General features: G+C 50.6%; 2 protein-coding genes and 1 long non-coding RNA gene across 6 annotated transcripts; 1 reads left to right on the top strand and 2 right to left on the bottom strand.

The window, feature by feature from the left end:
* Krt18 (keratin 18) lies at positions 1-3,842 on the bottom strand. The gene is made up of 7 exons (XM_050130612.1): positions 3,417-3,842; positions 2,574-2,656; positions 2,146-2,306; positions 1,431-1,591; positions 1,214-1,339; positions 735-958; positions 1-412 (listed from the first exon to the last, which is right to left on the bottom strand). The coding sequence occupies exons 1-7, from the start codon at positions 3,816-3,818 to the stop codon at positions 292-294; spliced, it is 1,278 nt and encodes a 425-aa protein (XP_049986569.1). The 5' UTR covers positions 3,819-3,842; the 3' UTR covers positions 1-291.
* A 19-nt stretch (positions 3,843-3,861) lies between these two features.
* LOC126493596 (uncharacterized) lies at positions 3,862-18,400 on the bottom strand. Of its 4 annotated transcripts, XM_050130613.1 has the most exons (7): positions 15,869-18,400; positions 15,538-15,766; positions 15,143-15,194; positions 11,948-12,100; positions 8,571-9,202; positions 4,145-4,238; positions 3,862-3,904 (listed from the first exon to the last, which is right to left on the bottom strand). In XM_050130613.1, the coding sequence occupies exons 3-7, from the start codon at positions 15,183-15,185 to the stop codon at positions 3,897-3,899; spliced, it is 930 nt and encodes a 309-aa protein (XP_049986570.1). In that variant the 5' UTR covers positions 15,186-15,194; positions 15,538-15,766; positions 15,869-18,400; the 3' UTR covers positions 3,862-3,896. The 4 variants fall into 4 exon arrangements, with proteins under 4 accessions (XP_049986570.1, XP_049986571.1, XP_049986572.1 ...); XM_050130614.1 differs by lacking the exons at positions 3,862-3,904; positions 11,948-12,100 and having other exon boundaries at positions 4,071-4,238; positions 15,869-17,887; XM_050130615.1 differs by lacking the exons at positions 3,862-3,904; positions 11,948-12,100; positions 15,143-15,194; positions 15,538-15,766; positions 15,869-18,400 and adding an exon at positions 14,720-15,132 and having other exon boundaries at positions 4,071-4,238; positions 8,571-9,158.
* Positions 13,577-20,821, top strand: LOC126493597 (uncharacterized). The gene is made up of 3 exons (XR_007589838.1): positions 13,577-14,148; positions 14,397-14,623; positions 19,577-20,821. It is a non-coding gene; the product is annotated as an uncharacterized lncRNA (long non-coding RNA).
* The last annotated feature ends 1,211 nt before the right edge of the window (positions 20,822-22,032 follow it).

The raw sequence follows: 22,032 nt of genomic DNA, 5'->3' as shown, positions 1-22,032 counted from the left end.
TGACTTCTCCACAAGGTCTCTTGAGTGGGAGATACCAGTTTTATTATGCTTTTGCCTGTGCCTAGGACAGTCATATCTCCCCCTTCATCATCTTTTAGGTATTTTAAGCACCCAGACTCTTCCTCGCCCACTGCCCCATCCATGTGAAACCCCTTAGGTCAAGAGACATCTGTCTGACCCAAGATGGGGTTGTAGACTCAACATCATGTGCACAAGCAGGAAGACTGCCAAGGAAGGCACAAACTTTTTGTGGTTCCTTGGTGCCCAGGGGTAGTAGCCTCCTTCCCAGCCTTAGTGCCTCAGAACCCTGGTATCATTGGTCTCGGACACCACTTTGCCATCCACGACCTTGCGGGTGGTTGTCCTCTGAATGGTTTGCATGGAGTTACTGGAGTCCAGGGCATCGCTGAGACTGTAACAGATGATGAAGCCTTAGTTATAAGCAGCCCCACAGAGTAGAAAGGAGACCAGAAATTCAGAAGTTTTCCCTGATCCATGTCTTTACTTCCAAACTCTCCCCAGCCATTTCTTCCAGAAAAGGGAAACTCAAGGCTGAATGATCCCAAACACAGCTAGGGGCAATACTTAGTCACTCTTTCTCACGAGATAGAACCTTTACTGTCCTGAAGCCACTGCTCAGGAGTTACCAATAAACAGACAAACCCTGGGACTTCCCAGAGTTCCAAAGGTGGAGAAAAGACCCTCACTTGTGTGGCTAGGAGAATCCCACTCACCTGAAGTCTTCGCCATCCTCCAGCAAGCGACGGTAGGTCGCAATCTCAGACTCAAGCTTGACCTTGATGTTCAGCAGGGCTTCGTATTCCTGGGTCTGGCGCTGCCCCTCTGCCCGGGTTTGTGCCAGCTCTGACTCCAGGTGCAAAAGGACCCCGTTGAGCTGCTCCATCTGCATGTTGTATCGGGCCTCCACATCCCTAAGGCTGTTCTCCAAGCTGATTTTCTGCAGGGCAAAGAAAGATAGGAGGGTGAGTCCCAAGTGCTAGTTCGCTCAGCCTTTCCTTCTCTGACAGGGCCGTCAGGACCACTTGTCTGTCAATACTAGGTTCCAGTGCAGGAGGAAATGGGAAACACAGAGAAGTGATTCGTCTTAGGGGTCTCTTGATTATGTGTGGAGGAGGATTGGGGGCAAGACAGTGGGGCTGAGGCCGAGTGTCAGAGATCCGGGTTCAAAGGAACTTCAGTAGGTGACTCTCACCTGATTTTTCATGGCATCTAGGTCAATCTCCAAGGCCTGGAAGGTGCGCCTCAGGTCTGTGAGTGTGGTCTCAGCATCTCTGATTTCTGCAGACTGGGTAGTGACCACTGTGGTGCTCTCTTCAATCTGCAGGGTCCCCGGGGAGGGTCAGTCAAGACCTGCCTTCCTTGGCAGCCTCCCCCTCACACCCTGGCAACCAGCCTTTCCTCTTGCATACCTGCTGGGACCAGTACTTGTCTAGTTCCTCACGGTTCTTCTGAGCCAGCTCCTCATACTGGGCCCGGATATCAGCCATGATCTTGCTGAGGTCCTGAGATTTGGGGGCATCCACTTCCACGGTTAATCCAGAACTGGCAATCTGGGCTTCCAGTCCTTTAACTTCCTGAAGAAGGCAGAAATGGGGGAGAGGGCACCTAAGAGGGGGCACTGAAGGTCAGAGTTCCTCACTGAGGGTCTTTTTCTAGGAGGCAGTGATAGGAATGATGGGAGTGGAGGAAACCTTGGACTTGCACCTGGCAAGGCTGGATCAGGGCTTCTGCTCCTTCATTGTTGGACCCTGCCCGTTTCCTCTCCATCTTATGGCCCCACCCTCCTCTCTCACACCTTATCTTAAACCTCTTCCAGAAGCCCTACCAGCTCCACCATCTGCCCATGTCCTAAGATTGGCAACTCTGCCTTCCTCTCCATCTCCTCTCACTCACCCAGGCTGGCAATGCATCAACTCTCCTGCCTCAGCTTTCCAAGTGGTAGGGCTGCAGGTCAGGTATACTATTATGAGGTCAAGACAATGTGGGCTAACTTGGGTGAGCCATAGAACATATATGATCCACTGGGTTTGCTCTTAATCAGAACAGGCTGATAACCCAGGCTCGTGGCTCTAATTTCCACGCGAGGCTGCTTTTTGGGGCAGCCTGGCCTCCCAGCAGCCTAACTCGCCTCCTCATGGTTCTTCTTCATGAACAGAAGTTCCTCCTTGAGGGCTTCGATTTCTGTCTCCAGCTGCAGCCTCGTGATGTTGGTGTCATCCACTACCTTTCGGAGTCCATGGATGTCACTCTCCACAGACTGGCGCATGGTCAGTTCTGTCTCATACCTGAAGGAGTGGAGGTGATCAGTGGGTCCCATCCGACCAGTGCCACCTCCCTAGCCTAGTCTTGTACCCATCACAAACCAGTTGTCTGGGTCAGGCATCATTCTTGACTGTGAGGAGCAGTAGGCTTAAACTGGGCTGCATGAATTAATAGTTGAATGACCACTCAATGGACCCTCACCTGAATAAGCCTCTGCAAGGAACCCTCACCCACCCAACTTGGGCCCTGGAGCAGACCATTCTTCGCTCTAGCTGCAGCCTCAGACTTACTTGACTCTGAAGTCATCAGCAGCAAGTCGAGCATTGTCGATCTGCAGGACGATGCGGGCATTGTCCACAGAATTCGCAAAGATCTGGGTGGATTAAAGCAGAAGATTGAGGTGAGAGTGCCAGGTTTTTTTTTTGTGTGTGTGTGTGTGTGTGTGTGTGTGTGTGAGAGAGAGAGAGAGAGAGAGAGAGAGAGAGAGAGAGAGAGAGAGAGAGATAGATTTCTTCTGTTTCAGTGAACCCGGCCCAGTCCCCGGAACCTCCAGAGGCTAGGGCTCCCATCTACCCTTCCCACCTGTGCCTCCGCTCCCTTCCTGGATTCCTGGCACCTTGCCCCTCTGCCTAGGCCTGTACTATCCGGCCTACAAAGGAGCAGCTTCTAACAACTCTCTCCTCCCACCCTTTCCCGGCTTTTTCTCCAGGTGCACCTGTTAAGCCCCTGTTCTGGGCCTCCCCCTCATAGGCCCCTCCCACAGGTAGCCTCCTGTTTACCTCTAGATGACTCAGCCTTAGCTACATCCGTTTAACCCTGTGACTGTCCCCACTGAAAAAGAAATGAGTGTCTGGGTCTAATTTATGGCTCTCTTTTTCTTTTTTTTTTTGAGATTCTCAGTACTGTTCCCTTCCCACTACACCCTGTAGGGGAAGCCAACTCCCGTGTGTATCCACTACCCTTGGAATTCCTAGGTTGTGGGTGGGAATCCGAAGTACTCCTAATTTCGTCCCAGCCAGCGTGGGGACGGATGTGAAAAGAGCGGAAGGGGTCAACCACGCACACACTATTAAATTTTTTTTCGGGGGGGGGCACTGGATGACCAGAATGGCTCCTCCCCCCCATGTCCTTACCTGAGCCCTCAGGTCCTCGATGGTCTTGAAATAGTGGCCCCAGTCCTTGATGCCCTGGGACCCCTTCTTCTCCAGATGTTCCCGGATTTTGCTGTCCAGTCTCCTGTTCTCGGTCTCCAGGCTCTTCACCCTGTCCAGGTAGCTGGCCAGGCGGTCGTTCAGGTCTTGCATGGTCTCCTTCTCGGTCTGGATTCCACCCATCCCAACCAGACCTGCAGACCCCACGGAGCCACCCCAGACGCTTGAGGAGCGGGCCACGGAGATCCGGGAACCGGAGCCCCCAGCACCTGCATAGACGCTGGCCGCGCTGCTGGCAGGCCGGACCCGCTGGCTGGGCGTCCGCACAGATCCCAGGGACCTGTAGTTGGTGGAAAACGTGGTGGAGCGGGTGGTGAAGCTCATGTTGTCTGGAGAGGAGAGCGAAGCGAGAGACCGGGACAGGGGTTCCGACGGCCGTAGAGAGTGGCAGCCCTCGACCTGTTATATCGCTGAGGGAAAGAGGAGGGGACCTTCTTTGCAGGCCCCGCCCCCGCCCCCGGAGCCGCGGGCGCCAAGAGCGCGCGACTCCTGTGACCTACCTGGTCGCAGCCCTTCTTGGCCCCATCACGTGCTCTCAGCACTGTACGCTACCCTCAGCGCCCAGGAAGGGGGTGGCTAATCAGGGGCACGAAGGATAGCAGGTGGTGTTAGCCTTTGCTTTTTAGGGCAGGATATAGCGCTTTTAATACCTTTTGCACAGTTAGAAGAGATGTCCACTAGGGCGAAGATTTTGTAGAGTGTTCTTAGCTTAAGTCGGAGGACAGCCCTGGAGCCCCAGGAGTCCTGGGGGAAGAAAAGCTGGGAGCTCAAGAAGAGGAAGAGAGTGGCTGGAGGGCTGGTTCAATGATTGAGAACATTGACCAGGGTTCAATTCCCAGCACCCACAAGGCAGCTCACAACTTCTGAAACTCTAGTTCTAGGGTACCCGACACCCTCACACATGCAGGCAAAACACCCGTTCACATAAAAAAATTGATAAATAAATAAAGAGGAGGAGAAATACGATCCTGAGCGCTCCAGGTCTCTTGGTTTTCACATTCTGGTCTCACGGCCCTGGGTTTCCAGACAGTGCTGTGGCTCTGTCCATTGCTAAACACGTGTATGTGTGGAACTGTGGAAATCTATATTCTCAAAACAGGAATGCACTTCCTCGGAACACATTTCCTTAAGTAGCTCCTGTACTGTCTCTGAACACCCTCTGTAGCTCAGGCTGGTCCTGAACTTTCTATGTAGCCAAGGATGGCCTTCAGCCCCTGATCCTCCTGTTCCTGTGATCACAGGCATGAGATATCACATCGAGTTTATGGGGTGCAGAGGATCAAACTCAAGGCCTCATATTTGACATCAGCACTCTGCTTGCTGAGTACACCCCCAGCCCAAGAGCACTTACAATTTAACCAGTATTTGCTGGACACTGACTGTGTGTCACGCCCTTTCTAGTAGCCATGGGAAGAAAGCAGGGGAAAGAGAGCACTGTCTGTCCTGCAGACCACACTGTGTCTGGATAGGCTGGGATCTGAGAAGACAGCTGCATAGAAACACCTGGCTAGGCTTGAACCAGATGGCTTTTCTCTCTATCCCCCCACCCCCCCTGCTCACACTGGCCCCTCCTCCTGCTCCCTGGGCCTTCTTTCTTTCCTGGTCAGTCTTCATAATGATCCCCAAATTTCCATCTTGTTCCTTGGAGAAACCCCCAAACTTGTGCAACACCCCAGCCCCCACCAGCTCCTGAATGAAGATGGAGAAACCCCGAGGGTCGGCCCTGGGATCTGTCGCACCTACGGCTGTGCTCTTTGCTCTGGAGTGGACTTATTGATCCTTATCGAGCGACCAGCTGAACTGACTCTGTGGGCAGACAGGAAAGTAAAACAGGGAGAGAAAGGGGCCCTAGAATGAGTCCAGGTCAGCAGATCAGGCGGAGGCAGGGTGTGAACGGATTGTTCCAAGCCTACCTCCTCGGGATGGGAAAACCCTGGAGGACCCCGGGAGCTGGCTGTGGAGGCTGGGCGTTGCCAGAGACAGCCAGGCAAATGGATGCAAACTAACATGCAAACAAATGCCCACTGGCTTTGCATGAAGACTTCTTGGGGGTTGGAGATTCCAGCCAGTGAAAGGGGCTTTTAATCTTACAAATTCTCCCACTGAATTCCACAACTGTCCTATTTTATGGGACCATACATTGAAGTGTACTGGTTAAATGTTCCATGAACAGGTTCTGCTGTTTTTTTAAGCTTTAAGTTATCCAACTTGGGCACTTTGCGGGTTGGGTGACCTCAGAAAGTCACTTAACTGAGCTTTTTTTTTTTTTCTTTCACTTCTTTGGGGAGGAAAATAGCCAACAACTGCCTGTCTAGTCTTCTGGTAGGCGAAGCATGGGATTGTTAATCACAATGCTCCTTCTTAAACAAATAGGAATTACTGCAGAGTAAGGCCTCATTCGGGAGGGTATAAGGAGGGACTCCAGGAGGCCTCAAATCACGGAGGATCACTGGGGGACTTTTGAGTTTTTTCAGTAGTGACTCCAGGACCCTAGGATTTTTCTGTAAGCCCCTTGGTAAATCCTGCTCTGATCTTGCCCCACCCCTGAAGCGCTGACCCTTCTGTGGTGGGGAAGTTTGCAGTGGGGCCGGAGAGCTGCAACGTCTCCTTATCTCACTTAGCCGGTTGCATTCCTGACCTCTTGCAGCATGGAGCAAATACCGATCGCAGGAGTTCAGTGCCAGCTTGCCCCTTCCCCGCAGTTCCGGATTCCTCTGTGATCGGGCCTAAAAACTCAGCCTGACAGTGGGCGCGCTGGGGAGAGGGGCTCGCAGGGTGGGGTGGGGGAGATAGTTTCATTCCAAGATCCCTAGGACTGGGCGTCTGGCCTGTGGGTGGGGGCAAGGAGAGAAGGGACTGGGGTAGCAGCGGAACCAAGCTGGGGAGAGGGAGAGGCGAGAGCGGTCAGCCGAGAAGCGCTGAGAACAAAGAGTGAAAAGAGGGGGGTTGAGCGGTGGGGTGAGGGTGGGGGAGAGAGTGGGGGAGGGTAAAGGAAGTGGTTCCCTTCCCCAGGCCCTACATTCCCTTGTCCCGCCGAGGGGGAGGAAACCTGCAACGCAAGTTTAACTGGGAGAAAGCTCGGTGGTGACTGTGGGGTGGGCGGGGTCGTCCTCCTTGCACGTAGGCGCACTCTCCTTTTAAGGGCTAGAGCCATGCTCCGTGCAGACTAGATAGTGGGAGATTAGAGGATTAGCGTTGTGAGGGTCTGGAGTTAGAAGGCCCAGAGATTGTTATCAGTCTGGCTATTTCCCTGGCCCAGCCCTGAGAGGAGCTGGGGTGGAGGATGGGGGGGGATGGGGGTGGAGGGTCTTCAGAAAGTCATTCCAGGTCTGTGTGGTGGGGTCTCTACTGTGAGTGCAAGGCTGGTTCCATCATCTTTCTTCAACTCAGGGATCAGCCTCTAGGCCTCGGGGAGAGCTGGGATCAAAGGAGTGTGTCCTATGATTATTTATTCCGTTTGAGACAGTTTCAAACTGTAGCCCAGCTGGCCCCAAATTTATGATCCTCCTGAGTGCTGAGATTGCAGGTGACATCACACCCAACCTGAGCCTCTCCTTGAAGTGGCTCAGTGTTGGGGGAAAATAGAGACTTTGTGGTGGGGGATGAGAGTGTTAGAGGGGCAAGGCGATCCAGTTTCCTCAGAGGAGGAGTTTTGGCAGCACTCTGAGACCTGGAGCAATGAGGTGGAACTTTGGGTAAAATGCGTTTGGTGTAGAATGGACTTGGAGGGGGAGCTCAGTAGATGGTTTGGGTTTTAAACCGTTATTGAAAAGGATGAGCTGGGCATTGTGGCACGAACCTGTGATGCCAGCGCAGAAAGAGGTGAAGGCAAGAGGATTTGGAGTTTCAGGCTAGCCTCGGCTGTGTGAGTACCTGCCTAACAAAACAAACAAGTACAATCGCTGCTGGGTGTAGCTGGGATGGCAGAATGCTTGGTTAGCTGTCGGGAAGCCCCAGTGATGGATGCAGGAGGATCCGGCATTCGAAATACATAGGCAACTTGAAGCCAGCCTAGGCCACCAGGATATCTTGTCTATAATAACATAAAGTAGTGTTCTAGAGAGTCAGGAAGTATGGTTGAGTAGACTGGAGAGAGCCTGGGGGGGGGGGGAGGCGAAATGTGCGGCTTCAAGTGCAGCAGGGGACACTGAGGAAGGACCTTCAGAACTCTCTGGGGCTGTCCTCCCTGTTGAAGTCCTAGGGCAGTTTGTGCATGGTAGAGTTGGGGTGGGGTTCTGAGGGCTCCATTTGGGCATGCTCCCCTGGAGTGGGAGTGTGGGGGCACTTTCAGTATTATTGCTTCGGTTGTTCGTATCAGAGGGTTCTTCCTAGGGTTAATGCTGAGGAGTACCTGCATGCCTGCTAGAGTTCTCCGGGTGCTGAGGAGTGCCTGCTAGAGTTTTCTAGGTGCTGAAGCTGAGAGAAGAATCCTAGGAGCTTCCATGGCCTCTGCTCTCCACTCCAGCCCCCTTCACTAGGGTGACTTTGCCAGATGTCATGTTCTCTTCTTCCCTTCCCTTCCTGAACTCCAGTGAACTTGTCCTGGAACTCACTCTGTAGACCTGGCTGGCCTCACTCATGTCTCTGCCTCCTGAGTGCTGGGATTAAAGACGTGCTCCACCACACCCGGCAAATGACATAATCTAAAGCAAACTGTCTTAGCTTTGGTGTCCAGCAGTGGCAATGTGGTACTAAGATTGAGTCTGCAGAGAAGAGGATGAAATGGGACAGTAGGGTGGTCAAGGATCCTTTCTTAAAATTGTGTAGTAAATTTTCTGTGACTGATACCTTTTCCTGCTGCCTCTAGATTCGGCAGAGCTACAGGCAAACCTGGACAGATTGCCTTTTAAGTACCTAGAAAACCAGAGCCGGTGCTTGGAAGAACATGCAGTAGTAGCAGGTGTGACTGGCATTCATGCAAGCTGGAAAGAGGCAATGTTTCCCGTGTCCTTGGTTGGGGGTCCTAGAACTCTGCACAGCACCATGCATAGCCCTTTCTGCAACCAATGGCTGAGAAGATTGGGATAGAACCTAAGTGCGATGCAAAGGAAAGAAACAGGGGTGACGGAGACTGGCCTGTGAGCTGACGCATCTGTACAGCAGGGGTGACGGAGACTGGCCTGTGAGCTGACGCATCTGTAAAGCAGGAGTGACGGAGACTGGCCTGTGAGCTGACGCATCTGTAGAACAGGGGTGACGGAGACTGGCCTGTGAGCTGACGCATCTGTAGAACAGGGGTGACGGAGACTGGCCTGTGAGCTGACGCATCTGTAGAACAGGGGTGACGGAGACTGGCCTGTGAGCTGACGCATCTGTAGAACAGGGGTGACGGAGACTGGCCTGTGAGCTGACGCATCTGTAGAACAGGGGTGACGGAGACTGGCCTGTGAGCTGACGCATCTGTAGAACAGGGGTGACGGAGACTGGCCTGTGAGCTGACGCATCTGTAGAACAGGGGTGACGGAGACTGGCCTGTGAGCTGACGCATCTGTAGAACAGGGGTGACGGAGACTGGCCTGTGAGCTGACGCATCTGTAGAACAGGGGTGACGGAGACTGGCCTGTGAGCTGACGCATCTGTAGAACAGGGGTGACGGAGACTGGCCTGTGAGCTGACGCATCTGTAGAACAGGGGTGACGGAGACTGGCCTGTGAGCTGACGCATCTGTAGAACAGGGGTGACGGAGACTGGCCTGTGAGCTGACGCATCTGTAGAACAGGAGAGACGGAGACTGGCCTGTGAGCTGCTTGCTGCTAAGACTAAAAATCTGAGTTCAATCCCTGGAACTCACATAGCAGAAGATGTTAACAAACTCTGCAAATTGTCTTCTGACCTCCATATGTGTGTGTACTCACAAATACATATATAATATAAATATAAAAATGATTACATGGGGGGCTGGAGAGATGGCTCAGAGGTTAAGAGCGTTGTCTGCTCTTCCAAAGGTCCTGAGTTCAATTCCCAGCAACCACATGGTGGCTCACAACCATCTGTGATGGGGTCTGGTGCCCTCTTCTGTCCTGCAGGCATACACAGACAGACTATTGTATACATAATAAATAAATGAATAATTTTTTTTAAATGATTACGTGCTGGCCTGGCAGTATATATCGTTGATTCCAGCACACGAAAGGAAGAGACAGGAGGATTTCTGTGAGTTCAAGACCAGTCTGGCCTGCGTAGTGAAACCCTATCTTAAAATCAATCAATCCATCAATCAAGTCTTCATAAAAGAAGGTCGTAAAGTGATAGGGAATGGTGGAGAGCTTGCCTAACACATATAAGGCCCTGGGCTTCATTCCTTGTACCACAACAGGACAAAACATCAGATTGTTGAGAAGGAAACAGGTAGACATCCATGCCCCTGGAGGTGGCAGGGTGAGCGGAAGGTTTCCCCGGCGAGTGTGGCAATGCCCAGCGAGGCTGCTCGGCCGTCACAGAGAGCAGTGCACTGAGGCTTGCTGCTATTCAAGTGAGTCTCGAGGTAATGGAAGTTGGGAGAACCCTGATCGCAGGTAAGGGTCTTGAGGAGTGACAGCATTGGCTGGTGGCAGAGCTGTGACTCAGGTTCCGGCCATGTTTCTGCCCCTCCTCTAATAGGAAGCATGAGGGAGGTTGACGTGGCAGCTGCCACCAGCTGGGTAAAACCAGGGGAAGGAGCCAGGTGTAGTGGTGCCTGTCCGCAATCCCAGCACTGGAGAGGCAGAGGCAGGTGCATCTCCGAAATCAAGGCCAGCCTGGTCTACATAGAGAGTTCCAGGACAGGCTACACAGAGAGACCCCGACTCAAAAAAAAGTAGGAGGATCATGAGTTCAAGGCCAGTCTCGACTCCATTGCAAGCCTGAGACTAGCCCAGACCACAAGAGATTCTGTTTCAGGGGCTGGAGAGAGGGATCAACAGTTAAAGGCAGAGACTGCTCTTCCAGAAGAAGAGGTTCAATTCCTAGCACCAGCACCCATATGGCATCTGAAACCCCAGTTCCAGGGGATTTGGCACCTTCACACAGATATACATGCAGGTAAAACACCAATGCACATAAAAATATTAATAAATAAATCTTTAAAAAATAAAAACCCAAGTCAAAACAGTAGCAAAAAAGCAGTGCTACTATGGAAAGTTGGAGGGACCTGTGGGGGATGGGTGGGGGGATTATCAGAAGACTCTGGGATCTGAACAGGGTGACTAGAAAACACAGAAGGGACATTGTTGGGTAGCTCAGGCAGGCTGTCCTGTTTCAGGTTACAGGTGTGTACACCACCAAGCTTGGATTAAGCATTTCTCAAGTACTGGTTTGTGATTTACATATCTTCTTCCTCCTTATTCTCTTCTTTTAAAATCTCATTTATTTATTTATGAATGAAATAGAGTTCTGATCCATAATAAAAAATGATTTACTATACAACCTAGCCGGTCTGAAACTTTGAGGCAATTCTCTTGTCCCAGCCTCTCAAATGCTAGAATTGTAGATTTGAACTACCATGCCCAGGAAGTATTTCTTCCTTGATCTTACCACTCAAATCTTTAGCCCATCATAGAAAATTATGGGTTTAAAATTATGAAAATTTGAGGCTTTAATACATGTGTGTTATTTGTATATATAAAATATGTTATATGCATGTATATTAATGTGTATGTAAATATTAACATTCTTTGTAATATATGACTTACAATGTTTTTCCTCCCACTCAGTAATATCTTTTTATTCTTTTTGTTTGTGTCTTGTTTTTCAAGGCAGGTTCTCACTATGTAGCCCTAGCTGTACTGGAACTCAGATTAGGCAGGTCTAAAACGCACGGGGTTTCCTGTCTGTGCCTCCTGATGGGACTGAAGGTCTGTGGTTTATGCCCGGCTACTTTCTTCAAAATTTTTTAAAATATTTATTTATTTATTATGTATACAATATTCTGTCTGTGTGTATGTCTGCAGGCCAGAAGAGGGTATTAGACCTCCTTACAGATGGTTGTGAGCCACCATGTGGTTGCTGGGAATTGAACTCAGGACCTCTGGAAGAGCAGGCAGTGCTCTTAACCTCTGAGCCATCTCTCCAGCCCCTCTTCAAATTTTATCATATTAATTAGTTAGGTGTCTCTGAGTACTGTGATGGGCACCCTCTGTAGAGAACCTGTGGAGGTCAAAGGACAGCTTTCAAGGATGGTTTATTTCCTTTCGTCATGTGGATCATCGGGCTTGGAGGCAAGGACCAAACTCAAGTCATCGGGCTTGGAGGCAAGAGCCGTTATCGCCGGGGTCATCTTGCTAGCCCAATCCTTTTCTTCTCTTAACAATGATTTTTAATAAGAAGTTCTTAATTTTTGTTGTCCCTTTGGTTTTTGAGACAAGGTCTCATTTATCCCAGGCTAGCTTTGAATTTACTACGTAGCGTAGCTGAGGATGACCTTGAACGTCTAATCTTCCTGCCTCCACTTCCACTACCAACAAAACAATATACACCTCTTAAAATGACAGTAGCACGTCCTTGCACATGTAAGGCGGACCAGGCACTGCACTTCACAGGGATCACATTGCTTGATCTAGACTGGGGAAGCACGTTCTTGTGTCTGGACGTCAGGCAGACCCAGGCTTCTGGTTTTGGAGCAGGGGTTGCTGTACACAAGGCAAGGATCAAGGGAGGCGATAAGGCTTAGACAGTGGTGTTACAAAGCAATTTCAGTTTGGAACCTGTTCTGTGATGAGATGCCATGACCAACTTGGGGAGGAAAGGATTTATTTTATCCTACACTTTCACATCAGAGACTATCGTCGAAGGAAGTCAGAGCAGGAACTCAAAGCAGGAACTGAATCAGAAGCTGTAGAGGAATGGTCCTTACTGTCATGCTTGGCCTTCTCTCTGGGATGGCAGTGCACATGGTGGGTGAGGGCTCTGCCACATCAATTATTAATTATGAAATGCCGTACACATTTGCCTAGAGGTCAATCTTATGGAGGCATTTTCTCAATTAAGATTTTCTCTTCCCAGGTATACTTGGGTTTGTGTCAAGCAGACAGAACAACTTAGCATAGCACCCACAGATTTGAGGTGAGATACCCAAAGGACCACTGAAACACAGCTGTGCAGCTCCCATTGGGGTTCAGAGATGTTTGCCATGCAAGGATTACGCAGAGGAAGAGAGATGAAGGCAGATCCTAATAGCTGCTGTGTATGTGTTTCTGAGTCTCTATATGTGTGTGTGTGTGTGTGTGGTTCCTGAGTTACTAGCTGTTAGCCTGTGTGTGTGTGTGTGTGTGTGTGTGTGTAGGAGAGGTTCCTAAGTTACTAGCTGTTAGCCTCTGTGTGTGTGTGTGTGTGTGTGTGTGTGTGTGCGTAGGGGGGTTCCCCGAGTCACTAGCTGGTGGGAGCTGGTAGGGGCTGCAGACCCAGACCCTGAGTTTCCTGTAAACAACCTGTGTTCCTTTGCTCTGAGCAGACTCTGATGGCAGGGGAGTGGTTTCTGATGGTCTGCTGCTGAAAGATCCAGAGAGCTGGGGTGTGGCCAGAGCCCTATATAAAGTGCCCCTGAGCTCCATAAAGTTGGCATTCTTGTGTCAAGGATGACCCATGGCGGCGTCTCTCTCTGTCTGTCTCTGTCTCTGTGTTTGTCTATGTGTTTTTAAGTCTCCATGCCAGTTCCAGGCTTTAGTGAAGGGCTACAGGACCGGCAGTTTTGCAGGCAGGTTTTTACAACTAGCTGTTCGTGGTGCATGTCAGAGTTTTAAAGGGCACATGGTCTGCCAAAAAGTGCATTATTAAGAATGATGGTTGGTGCCGGGTGGTGGTGGTGCAGCTCTTTAATTTCAGCACCCAGGAGGCAGAGGCAGGTGAATTTCTGTGAGTTTAAGGCCAGCATGGTTTACAAAGAAAGTTCCAGGACAGCTAGGGCAACACAGAGAAACCCTGTCTTGAAAAACAAAACAAAAGAAAACAGAAGAATGATGGTTGGGGCCAGAGAGATGGCTCAGTGGTTAAAAGCACTGGCTGTCTTTCCAGAGGACCCACCTTCAGTTCCTGACACACACCATCAATTCTAGTTCCAAGAGATCTGATACCTTCTCCTGAACTTTAAGGGCACCTGTTAATACACATATACTGGCAGGTCAAACACTCATACACAAAAGGTAAAATAAAAAAAAAAAAACGAATGGTGGTAGCCCTAGGGGTCCCAGGAGACAGGAGTGGGGGTGTTGCCACCTCACCCAGTGTTCTGGGCTCTCCTCCATGTAAGAAGCCATCTCTCTGGCTCTGAAGGTTTTGCTATTTTTCCTCCTTATGCTACCCACCAGACTCCCTTCTCCTCCTCAGTTAGCTCAGTTCCTCATTCCTATCTTAGTGTCCGGGAGGGGGGACGTGTTTTTAGAAGATGGGTGGTTCCTACTCGGCCACAAGGGGGTGCTGGGTTAGAGCAGGCCCCAGTGGCACACAGGTGGCAGGCGGCAGCAGAACCCTGAGGCTAGGTACATATGGCTCCACCCCTTTTGTCCAGGACCTTTGCTCCTGGCCCTAAAGGCACTGGCCCTGGGTTGCCATGGCAGGCTCTTAGTTTGGATAAACAGAGTCGTCCTCGTGCCGTCCAGGTAACTGACATCTAAGTGTCTCCCAGGGATAGGCTGGAATTTAAGAGTCCAGCCCCTAAACCCCCAGGGGAGGACAAAGGAGGGTGAGTCATTGCATTTTGGCCCCTGACCTTTTTTTTTTTCTGTCTTGCCTGCTGCCCCCTCACCCAACCTGTGTCCTACTAGAGTTGGGAAGGGAGGGAGAGAAGAGCTGAAGCTCACTTGGGGGACGTCAGAACAGGCAGTGCGTGGGGGCGAAGGCTTCTGCCCTGCTACCCAGGCTTTAGCTGTTATTCCTGGGATCCACGAGGGGCAGACATTGCTCACTTCTTCCCTGTCCTCCACTGTCTAGGATCCAGAGCAAGGGCGACGAGCTTGGGAGGAAAACAGAGAACAGGAGTTGTCTGGGTAGAACTGCTCACATCTCGCTCCGCTGAAGGGAACGCGGAGGGCCTTGTGCTGAGGACGGTGCTGGGGTCTGCAGTGTGGGAGCTGTGGACACAGAACCCAAACCCCTGCTCGAACACTACCCACCATTCACAGCGCGAACTGCTCCGCCAAGTCCTGGGTTCCTCACACGTAAATAAGGATAATAATACTGAACTCGCAAGGTCATTGTCAGAATCTGACAGGACAAATAAAGAACACCACGGTCCACACATGGATGAGGCTTACAATCAGACGCAGAGCGCAGCTATGCAAACAGCAAGCAAAACCCATCCAGGGTGACTGGCCTGTCAGGAGGGTCCCAGGGGTGGCTTCTCGCCGGCTGCTGGGAGGAGGGGCTGTTATGTCGTGTTCCTTCAGCAAATGTTTGCAGTGTATGGGACTGGCAGGGAGGGTCAGGCTTCAGCTGCAGGTGCAGGTGGCCAGGAGGCACTGTATGAGGGAGGGCACAGCCCTGAGAGGAGGCTGAGAGTGGCAGTCAGTGCCAGCGGACAGATGAGAGACGTGACCTTTATTCAGAATGTGATGGGAAGCTCGGGGCTGGGGAGTGACTGGATCAGAGCAGTGTTTGTAGAAGATTGGCCTCCCTTAGCACTGGCAGAGGACAACTTGGAGCGAGTGGGGGAGGAGGAGACAGGAACATTTCCTTACCTGGCAAGAGAAAGTGTGGCTCCAGAGAGGACGGTGATGTCATCGATACCACCTGCAGAGAGGGGCCTAGTGAGCTCTGTCTCCCTGACTGGCCACACTGGCCTGTTGGGAGGGAAGAGGCGCTTGGCAGGGGGCTGGGGGAATTTCTCAGGGACACCAGGAACCAGAGAACAGAGCCTCTTTTCTCTCCCTTCTCTCCTTCCAGGTCTGCTTAGGATGAAGGCGGGACAGGGGGCACAGCCCTGGCAGCAGGCTGTCCCTTTGTTTCCCAACCCTGCTTCTAAGTTGGATCTTAGGTTTTATAACGCACAGAAAGAGAAACCACTGGGTTCCATTAACAACTGGGTGTCAACTCTAGATTTTAGAACGAGGAAAAATTGAGGGACAGTTTGTACCTGGGTTTGCTGGGAGAGGAATTTTTGGCTTAGGGCTGGCTGGTAAGACTCTGGCCTTCCTGAGAATCGATCACCTGGTCCACCTCTTCACCCCACTGTGCAGAGAGGCAGGTCCCCTCTGCTCCCGTTTCATTCCAGAAGGATCACACATCCGGCAGTGAGTCAGGTGTGCCTCAGGCCCCAGCCCTGGGCTCTGACTCAGCCTGAGCTCCGGGAACCTCAGAAGAGCCTGGGAGATAAGGTTTATGGCTCCTACAGCACTTGTTTGGGTAAAGCTCTGCACACAGGCCACCCAGCCGCATTCCACCGGCGGGGCAGGGGGATGGCTTACTCAGGCTACCCCAGGAATTCAGACTGTCTGACAGCTCTGCTTTCAGAAGCCCACTGAGCTTCTCAGTCTCTGGAGGTCATTTCTCTAGGTCCCCAGGCCTTGTCCTGTGGAGGCTTGTCCCACCCACCATGTGTTTGGCTTCTGGGCAGGCCTGGCCCTGACAAGACTCTCCCTTCCTTTGCAGGTCACTCCTCTCAGTTCCAACAGAGTTTGGTTACAGGGAGGCCTTTCTTATTCTATCCTTTTGCTCCTTTTCGGTGCTTTGTAGAAGAAAGGACTCTGCTGAAGGCACAGGATGCCAGTGCACTGAGAAACAAAACTGAGGCAGACTATAGAGCTCTGCTGAGCCTGGACCTTTTTAGTTGAGGGGAGTTAGACAGGAGGCAAATAGCAGCGGGTGTGTGTGTGGGATGGACCACAGAGAAAAAAATATATATAATTTATGTATTTATTTGAAACAGAGTCTCACAGAATGGTCCTGGCTGCCTGGAACTTGCTCTGCAGACCAGGATGTCCGTAAACTCCCAGAGATCCCCCACACACATTGTGCTGGGACTAAAGCATGCTGTACAACTATCTGACTGGAAAAACTTCTTCTAAAAAATAATTTGTTTACTTTTATTTCATTTGCATCGATATTTTGCCTGCATGTATGTCTGTGTGAAGGTGTCAGATCTTAGCATTAGACAGTTGTGAGCTGCCACGTGGATGCTGGGAATTGAACCTCGGTCATCTAGAGGAGCAGCCAGTGCTTGTAACTGTTGAGCCATCTCTCCAGCCCCTGAACAAAACCTTCTAATGTGAATTTTGTTTTACACAAGAGAGCACATGTGCGATAGGCCCAGTCTAAGCTGATGCTTTCTCCATGGTGTCTGCTGTAGGCCTGAAAGGAGACGGAACTCTTTCAGCTAGCTCAGCAACTTAGAGACTCGCTGGGACTAGAACACAGGTCATTTCATTCCCAAGAGGAATTTTCTTGCTAGTTTACGTTGTTCTGTATATTAGGATAATTCTAAAAGCGAAAATTGTACTGAAGTTTGGTTAAAGTTTTTAAAAAAAACGCTTTTTATTTTTTTGATGGGGTCTCACTATGTAGCTCTGGCTAGCCTGCACTCTCTATAGACCAGGCTGGCCTGTGCCTCCCTGTTGCTGGGACTAAAGGCATGTACTACCACTCCTGGCACTATATTTTAATTAACGTGTGTAGAAACACCAACATCATGGTGTCCTTGTGAAGGTCTGAGGACGAGGGACCAAACTCGGGTCGTCAGGCTTGGTAGCCATACTTTATCCTCTGAGTCATCTTCCTGCCTTGAATTTTGTTTGATTTGAGTCACAATCCCTAAAACAAGAGTATTTTAACCACAAATCCTAGTGTTCTTTGGAAGTGTGTGGTGGGAGTTTTTGAACAGGGCCCAGATCTGGCTTTCGCTAGCTCCTAGATTTAACCACCGTGCTCAGATTCCTCAGCTCCAGAGTGCATGTTTTGCTTATTTCTCATTTTCTGTACAGATTACCACCTTAAGGGAACCCTAGGCCATGGGGTGTCTGGACCCATGTCCAGGCCTTTAATGTCCTGTGGAAATGAGACATGGATGCTCAGGGCTGGAGGACTAGAGGGAGTCCATGCTGGAGGCTTCCTGGAGGAGGTTGTGGGCAGAGCCAAGCTAGAGGTATGGGGTGGGGTACAAGGAGGCCGGTGAGAGGGTAGAACTCCAGAGGTAGAGAGGTTTCCTGAGGCGCTGTCAGTCAAGAGGCACAGGGTCAGGCCAGGGGGAATACGGAATGACTAGATGTGGAGGACACTGGGGCCATGTGTCCACAGCTCTGGGAGCATGACTAGGAAACTGGGTGTGGGGGGCAGTTGGAGGCTTCCGACTGAGGAACACTGGCCTGGGGGTTGAGTCCCTTCCCTTCTCTTTTTGGGGCTTTCCCTACGGTTTCTGGGTTCCTCAAACTGCTTATCCGTCACTAGCAACTCTTAGGTGTTCCCTGGATATCACCTGGGAAACCGGGAGAGGCCAGAAGGAAGAGAGAGGGTGGGTTATGGGGACTGGATGTTGAAGGTCTGTCAGGAATGCAGAAACTGCATAGTGACTTGTGTTGCCATGGGAGCATGTCTAACAAGTCCTAGAGGCTAAACTGGCTCAGGCTGGCCCTAATGCAGTCCAATCTCACTGTCTAAGTCAACAGATTTTTCTTTAAGACCTATGAATGGGCCACTGTGTGTGGATTTGGAGTTATCTCCACCCTTAGAGAATCTGAAAGATAGGTGGGTTAGAGGGTAGTAGGTAGCAGGTCAGGTCTTTCTTTAGTTAAACTCCTCTTGCATTCTTTCTCCCTCCCTTCCTCCTTTCTTCTCTCCATCCTCCCAGGTAGGGATGAAAACCCATCTTCAGGCTAGGAAGCATTCCACCACTGGGCTTTATTCCTGGCCCTGTCTGTCTTGTTTTATCATGGTAGAGAAGGCCAAGTCAGCTTTTGGATTTACTCAGTCAGCACGTTCTGGAGTCCAGCGAGGCGTTTTCTCATGTTGTAGGTATGCAGTTTGCAAGGTAGTCATGGTTTCTGTTGTATGTCGCATTCCACAGCACTGGACAGAGGTCCCTCAAGTCTGCTGGAACCTTTAGTGGGCAGAAGAGTTTTGAGGCTCACGAGACGGTGGTTGTATGAGTAGATGGGCTCTATACCACTTTGGGTTTGAGAGTGTTTCTTTTGCTCTACTGACATGTATTGCATTTTTTCCCTATTGCTTTATTTTTCAAATTGCATTTATTTCTTTATGTGAATATGTGTGTGAGAAAGGGCACATGCACCATGGGACTTGTGGAATTAGTTCTCCTTGTCTACCATGTAGACCCTTCTTGGCAGCAGGTATCTTTGCCCGCTGTGCCCACTGAGCCATCCTGCCAACCCTACTATTATTTCTTTTCTTTTCAGTTCCAGGCTGTCCTAGAGCTCGCTCTGTAGACCAGGCTGGCTTCGAACTCAGAGAGATCCTCTTGCTTCTGTCTGGGATTAAAGGTGTGAGCCACCACTGCCCAGTGATTACAGCTTCTTTTTTTTTTAATTTCTTTATTTTATATACATTGGTGTTTTTTCTTGCATGTAGGTGTGAGGGTGTCGGTTCTGGAGTTACAGACAGTGATTAGCTGTCATGTGGGTGCTGAGAATTGAACTCAGGTCCTTTGGATGAGTAGCCAGTGCTTCTAACCACTGCGCCATCTCTCCAGACCTGACTATTGCTTCTTCTCATGGAGACAGTTGAACAGGTGTCTGAAGTGGGACCCCTGAAGAGAGCACACTTAGCCTTTGGAAGCCTGGGTGTGGCCCAGGATCCGACCGCACTGCTTTGGCAGGAGGAGTTTTGAACTTTACTGTTCCTATTTGCAGGTGGGAATGCCGCCTTCCTCACTGGCTGCCTTAGGGTTCTATGTCGTGTATAAGAGACACTCAGAAGAGAGCCATCATTGTCACTTTATTTCCTGCCGCCTTCACTATTGGCAGGGACAAGGGTCAGCAGGCAGGGCACTGTTTGCACGGCTCGCTCCCTGGGAACTGGATTTGCAAGCGTGGATTTTGCATGGAGGCAGATTTTTGCCTATTATCTCTTTGTTACAGCCCTATAGAACCCTTCTTATCACTCCTTTTAGGTACTCAATCCTCACTGCAAAGGTTTTTCTTCAGTCATCTCTCGTTGCCCAGCAGGTGCTGCAGAGGAGACGCTGGACGTTTCTGCAGAGGTGCTGAGAGTTCAGCTCCTGCGAGTTGAGACGACTGTTGTGTCCATTGTTCTCATTTGCTCTCTGAAGGACGTGCTCTGCTCATTTTGGGAGCACCGAAAGGACTCCCAGAGAGGTTAAGTAACATGCTCAACTTCACACAAGAAGTTCTTCAGATGGCTCCTGTTCTGGGGTCTTGGCCCTAGCCACAGCAGAACTTTTGAGAAAAGCCAGGGGCATTCCCCTGTCTCAGTTATGTGAGCTTTAGTTGTGTCATAGACGCCCCTTTTCTCGCTGCTGCACTTCTTGAGATCAGTTGTAGAAATTGAATTAGAGCTGGAGACTAGGGACATAGCTCTGCGGTAGAGCCCAGCATCCCCGACCCCAAAGTGCTGCTGTTTTCAAGTGTGGCGTGATCAGCATGGGAGAAATAGGTCACTGGCATTGGCCTCTGTGAACTACTGAGTATACGCTAGCCTTTGACACACTATCCAGCTGCTCCACTCTTCCAGAGGGAGTTTTGTGCTTGCCCGGTGGCTTTTTACATTTCCAGATCTTTCCATCCATCTTACTTTTGGGTTTCTGTTTGGTTTTTATACATAGCCCTGGCTGTTCGGAACCTCACTATGTAGATCAGGCTGGCCTCAGATTCACTTGCCTCTGCCTCCAGAGCGCTGAGATTAAAGATATGTGCCACCCTGAGTTCTGTTTTTGTTTTTCTGGTGCTGGGGATTGAGCCTAGGACTTCACAATGAAGACAGGTACTTTACCACCAAACTTTCCCTCCTGTCTTCACACCTTACTTCTCTAAATTGGGTGTGATGGTTCCTGGGAGAGGAAGCTGAGGCTGGGGCATTGCTACGTGTTCAAGGCCAGCATGGACTATGTTATAGAGTCTGTCTTTTCTTCTAAATCCAGCTTGCTCAAGGGTCCCCTTGCCCCCAAAGTTCTAGGGAACATGTTTTAATCCTTTATTTATCTAAAGTCAATATTTTGTTGGCAAGGCACCAGAGGCTGGCTCACTGTGTAGCTTTCACGTCTTTATCTGTGTACATTTAGGTTGGTGAACATCTGCTGTTTTTGCCTGCTGCTCCCGGCATCCCCCCCCCCCTTTTGGTGAATCATCTCTTTTCCCTCCTGCCATTAGTTTGGGTAGGCCTGACTCCCTCCCCCTTTCCCAGGAACTCTAGCTCAAATGACAGCATTTTATTATTCTCCTGACTGAAGTCTTGGTTCAGCGACAGGCCTGTGACCTGCCAGCCCAAGGAGAGGGGCCCATGGACCTTCAGCTGGAAGATTCTGGAAATGAACACTCCCTTGGTGGTATCCATCCTTATCACAGCCTGGAGACGGCCCCGCTGAGAAGGAGACCAAAAGAGAAGGAAGCAGCCATTGAGTCCCTTTGGCTAGAGTGCAAGTCTAATGCACCCTTCCCAATTGTGAGAGCAAATAAAGGACCGTGGATGCTGGAGCTGTCATGTGCTGCCAAGAGCCTAGAGCTATAGCTCGTGCTGTGTGTTGCACATATGCTTTATGTATTGCTGCACATGTGTGCACATGTGATAGGGAAAGGAAGGCAGTATTTATGCGTCTGAGATGATGAGTGGCGGGGGAAGAAAGGGTGGCACTCATGCTCGTATGCATCATTGGGATGCAAGGTGGCTGCCCTCCTTGGGATATGTGCATGGGCCACACGTATGAGAAAGGGCAGAACTTGTGTGTGTGTGTGTGTGTGTGTGTGTGTGTGTGTGTGTGTGTGTGCACGCATGTGTGCATATGAGGGATGGAGGAGCTCGGAGGTAAATTGAGGTTGTGTGGCATGTGAGTTGCTTTTCTGGGAGAGAACCCGAGGTCCTTCCCAGCTTTGTGTTCATCTGTATACATACTCCCCAAAGCACTTGCTCTGCCAGGCCAGCAGGATGGCTCAGCCACAAAAGCCATTGCTGCACAGACGTGGTGACCTCAGTTTGATCTCCAGAATCCGCCTTCAGCAGCTTACCCACATGCTGTGCAACCTCAGCTTGACCACACACACACACACACACACACACACACACACACACCCCTTACACGAATACTACTAATAATTAAAAACAACAGCCTGTGCATTAGCATCAGTTCCACCCAACTAGAACTCCTCATTGCTTTCCAATGACCAAAAAGACTCATGAAACTTGGGTGGATGTTGGTGAAGCTGTAAGTGTCAGACACAGTTCAGACACACCCATGAGTATCGCAGGAGGAAGCTGACAGGTAGGACCTATGGGGCACAGGAAGAGTCTCCCAGATCAGAGGCAAATAGATGGACTGGTGGGCAGGGCTGGCCTTGGGGCACTCCCTTTCCAGGAGACTCCCTTGGCCTTTCCTCTTCAAGACTGCAGTTGCTTTTATGGCTGGTGATTTACTAAGGCTCTGTCATATATGAGTTTGTGGCCTCCAGCT

Source organism: Alexandromys fortis, unplaced genomic scaffold (assembly GCF_014885135.2).
Source record: "Alexandromys fortis isolate MF-2015 unplaced genomic scaffold, M_Fortis_MF-2015_v1.1 scaffold_348, whole genome shotgun sequence".
Taxonomy (NCBI): Eukaryota; Metazoa; Chordata; class Mammalia; order Rodentia; family Cricetidae; genus Alexandromys; species Alexandromys fortis.
The sequence above is the reverse complement of the archived record's forward strand: the minus strand, read 5'-3'. Positions and strand labels throughout refer to the sequence as shown.

Excerpts from the sequence above, each read along its gene's own strand:
- Krt18 (XM_050130612.1), bottom strand. The coding sequence starts at position 3,818 with ATGAGCTTCACCACCCGCTCCACCACGTTTTCCACCAACTACAGGTCC. Across the intron at positions 2,657-3,416 it reads TCGAGGACCTGAGGGCTCAG|ATCTTTGCGAATTCTGTGGA; the intron begins GTAAGGACATGG and ends TAATCCACCCAG. Across the intron at positions 959-1,213 it reads TAGATGCCATGAAAAATCAG|AAAATCAGCTTGGAGAACAG; the intron begins GTGAGAGTCACC and ends TTTGCCCTGCAG.
- LOC126493596 (XM_050130613.1), bottom strand. The coding sequence starts at position 15,185 with ATGACATCACCGTCCTCTCTGGAGCCACACTTTCTCTTGCCAG. Across the intron at positions 9,203-11,947 it reads TGCTACTGTCATTTTAAGAG|ATGCGTCAGCTCACAGGCCA; the intron begins GTGTATATTGTT and ends CCTGTTCTACAG. Across the intron at positions 4,239-8,570 it reads ACAGATGCGTCAGCTCACAG|GACTCCTGGGGCTCCAGGGC; the intron begins GCCAGTCTCCGT and ends TTCTTCCCCCAG.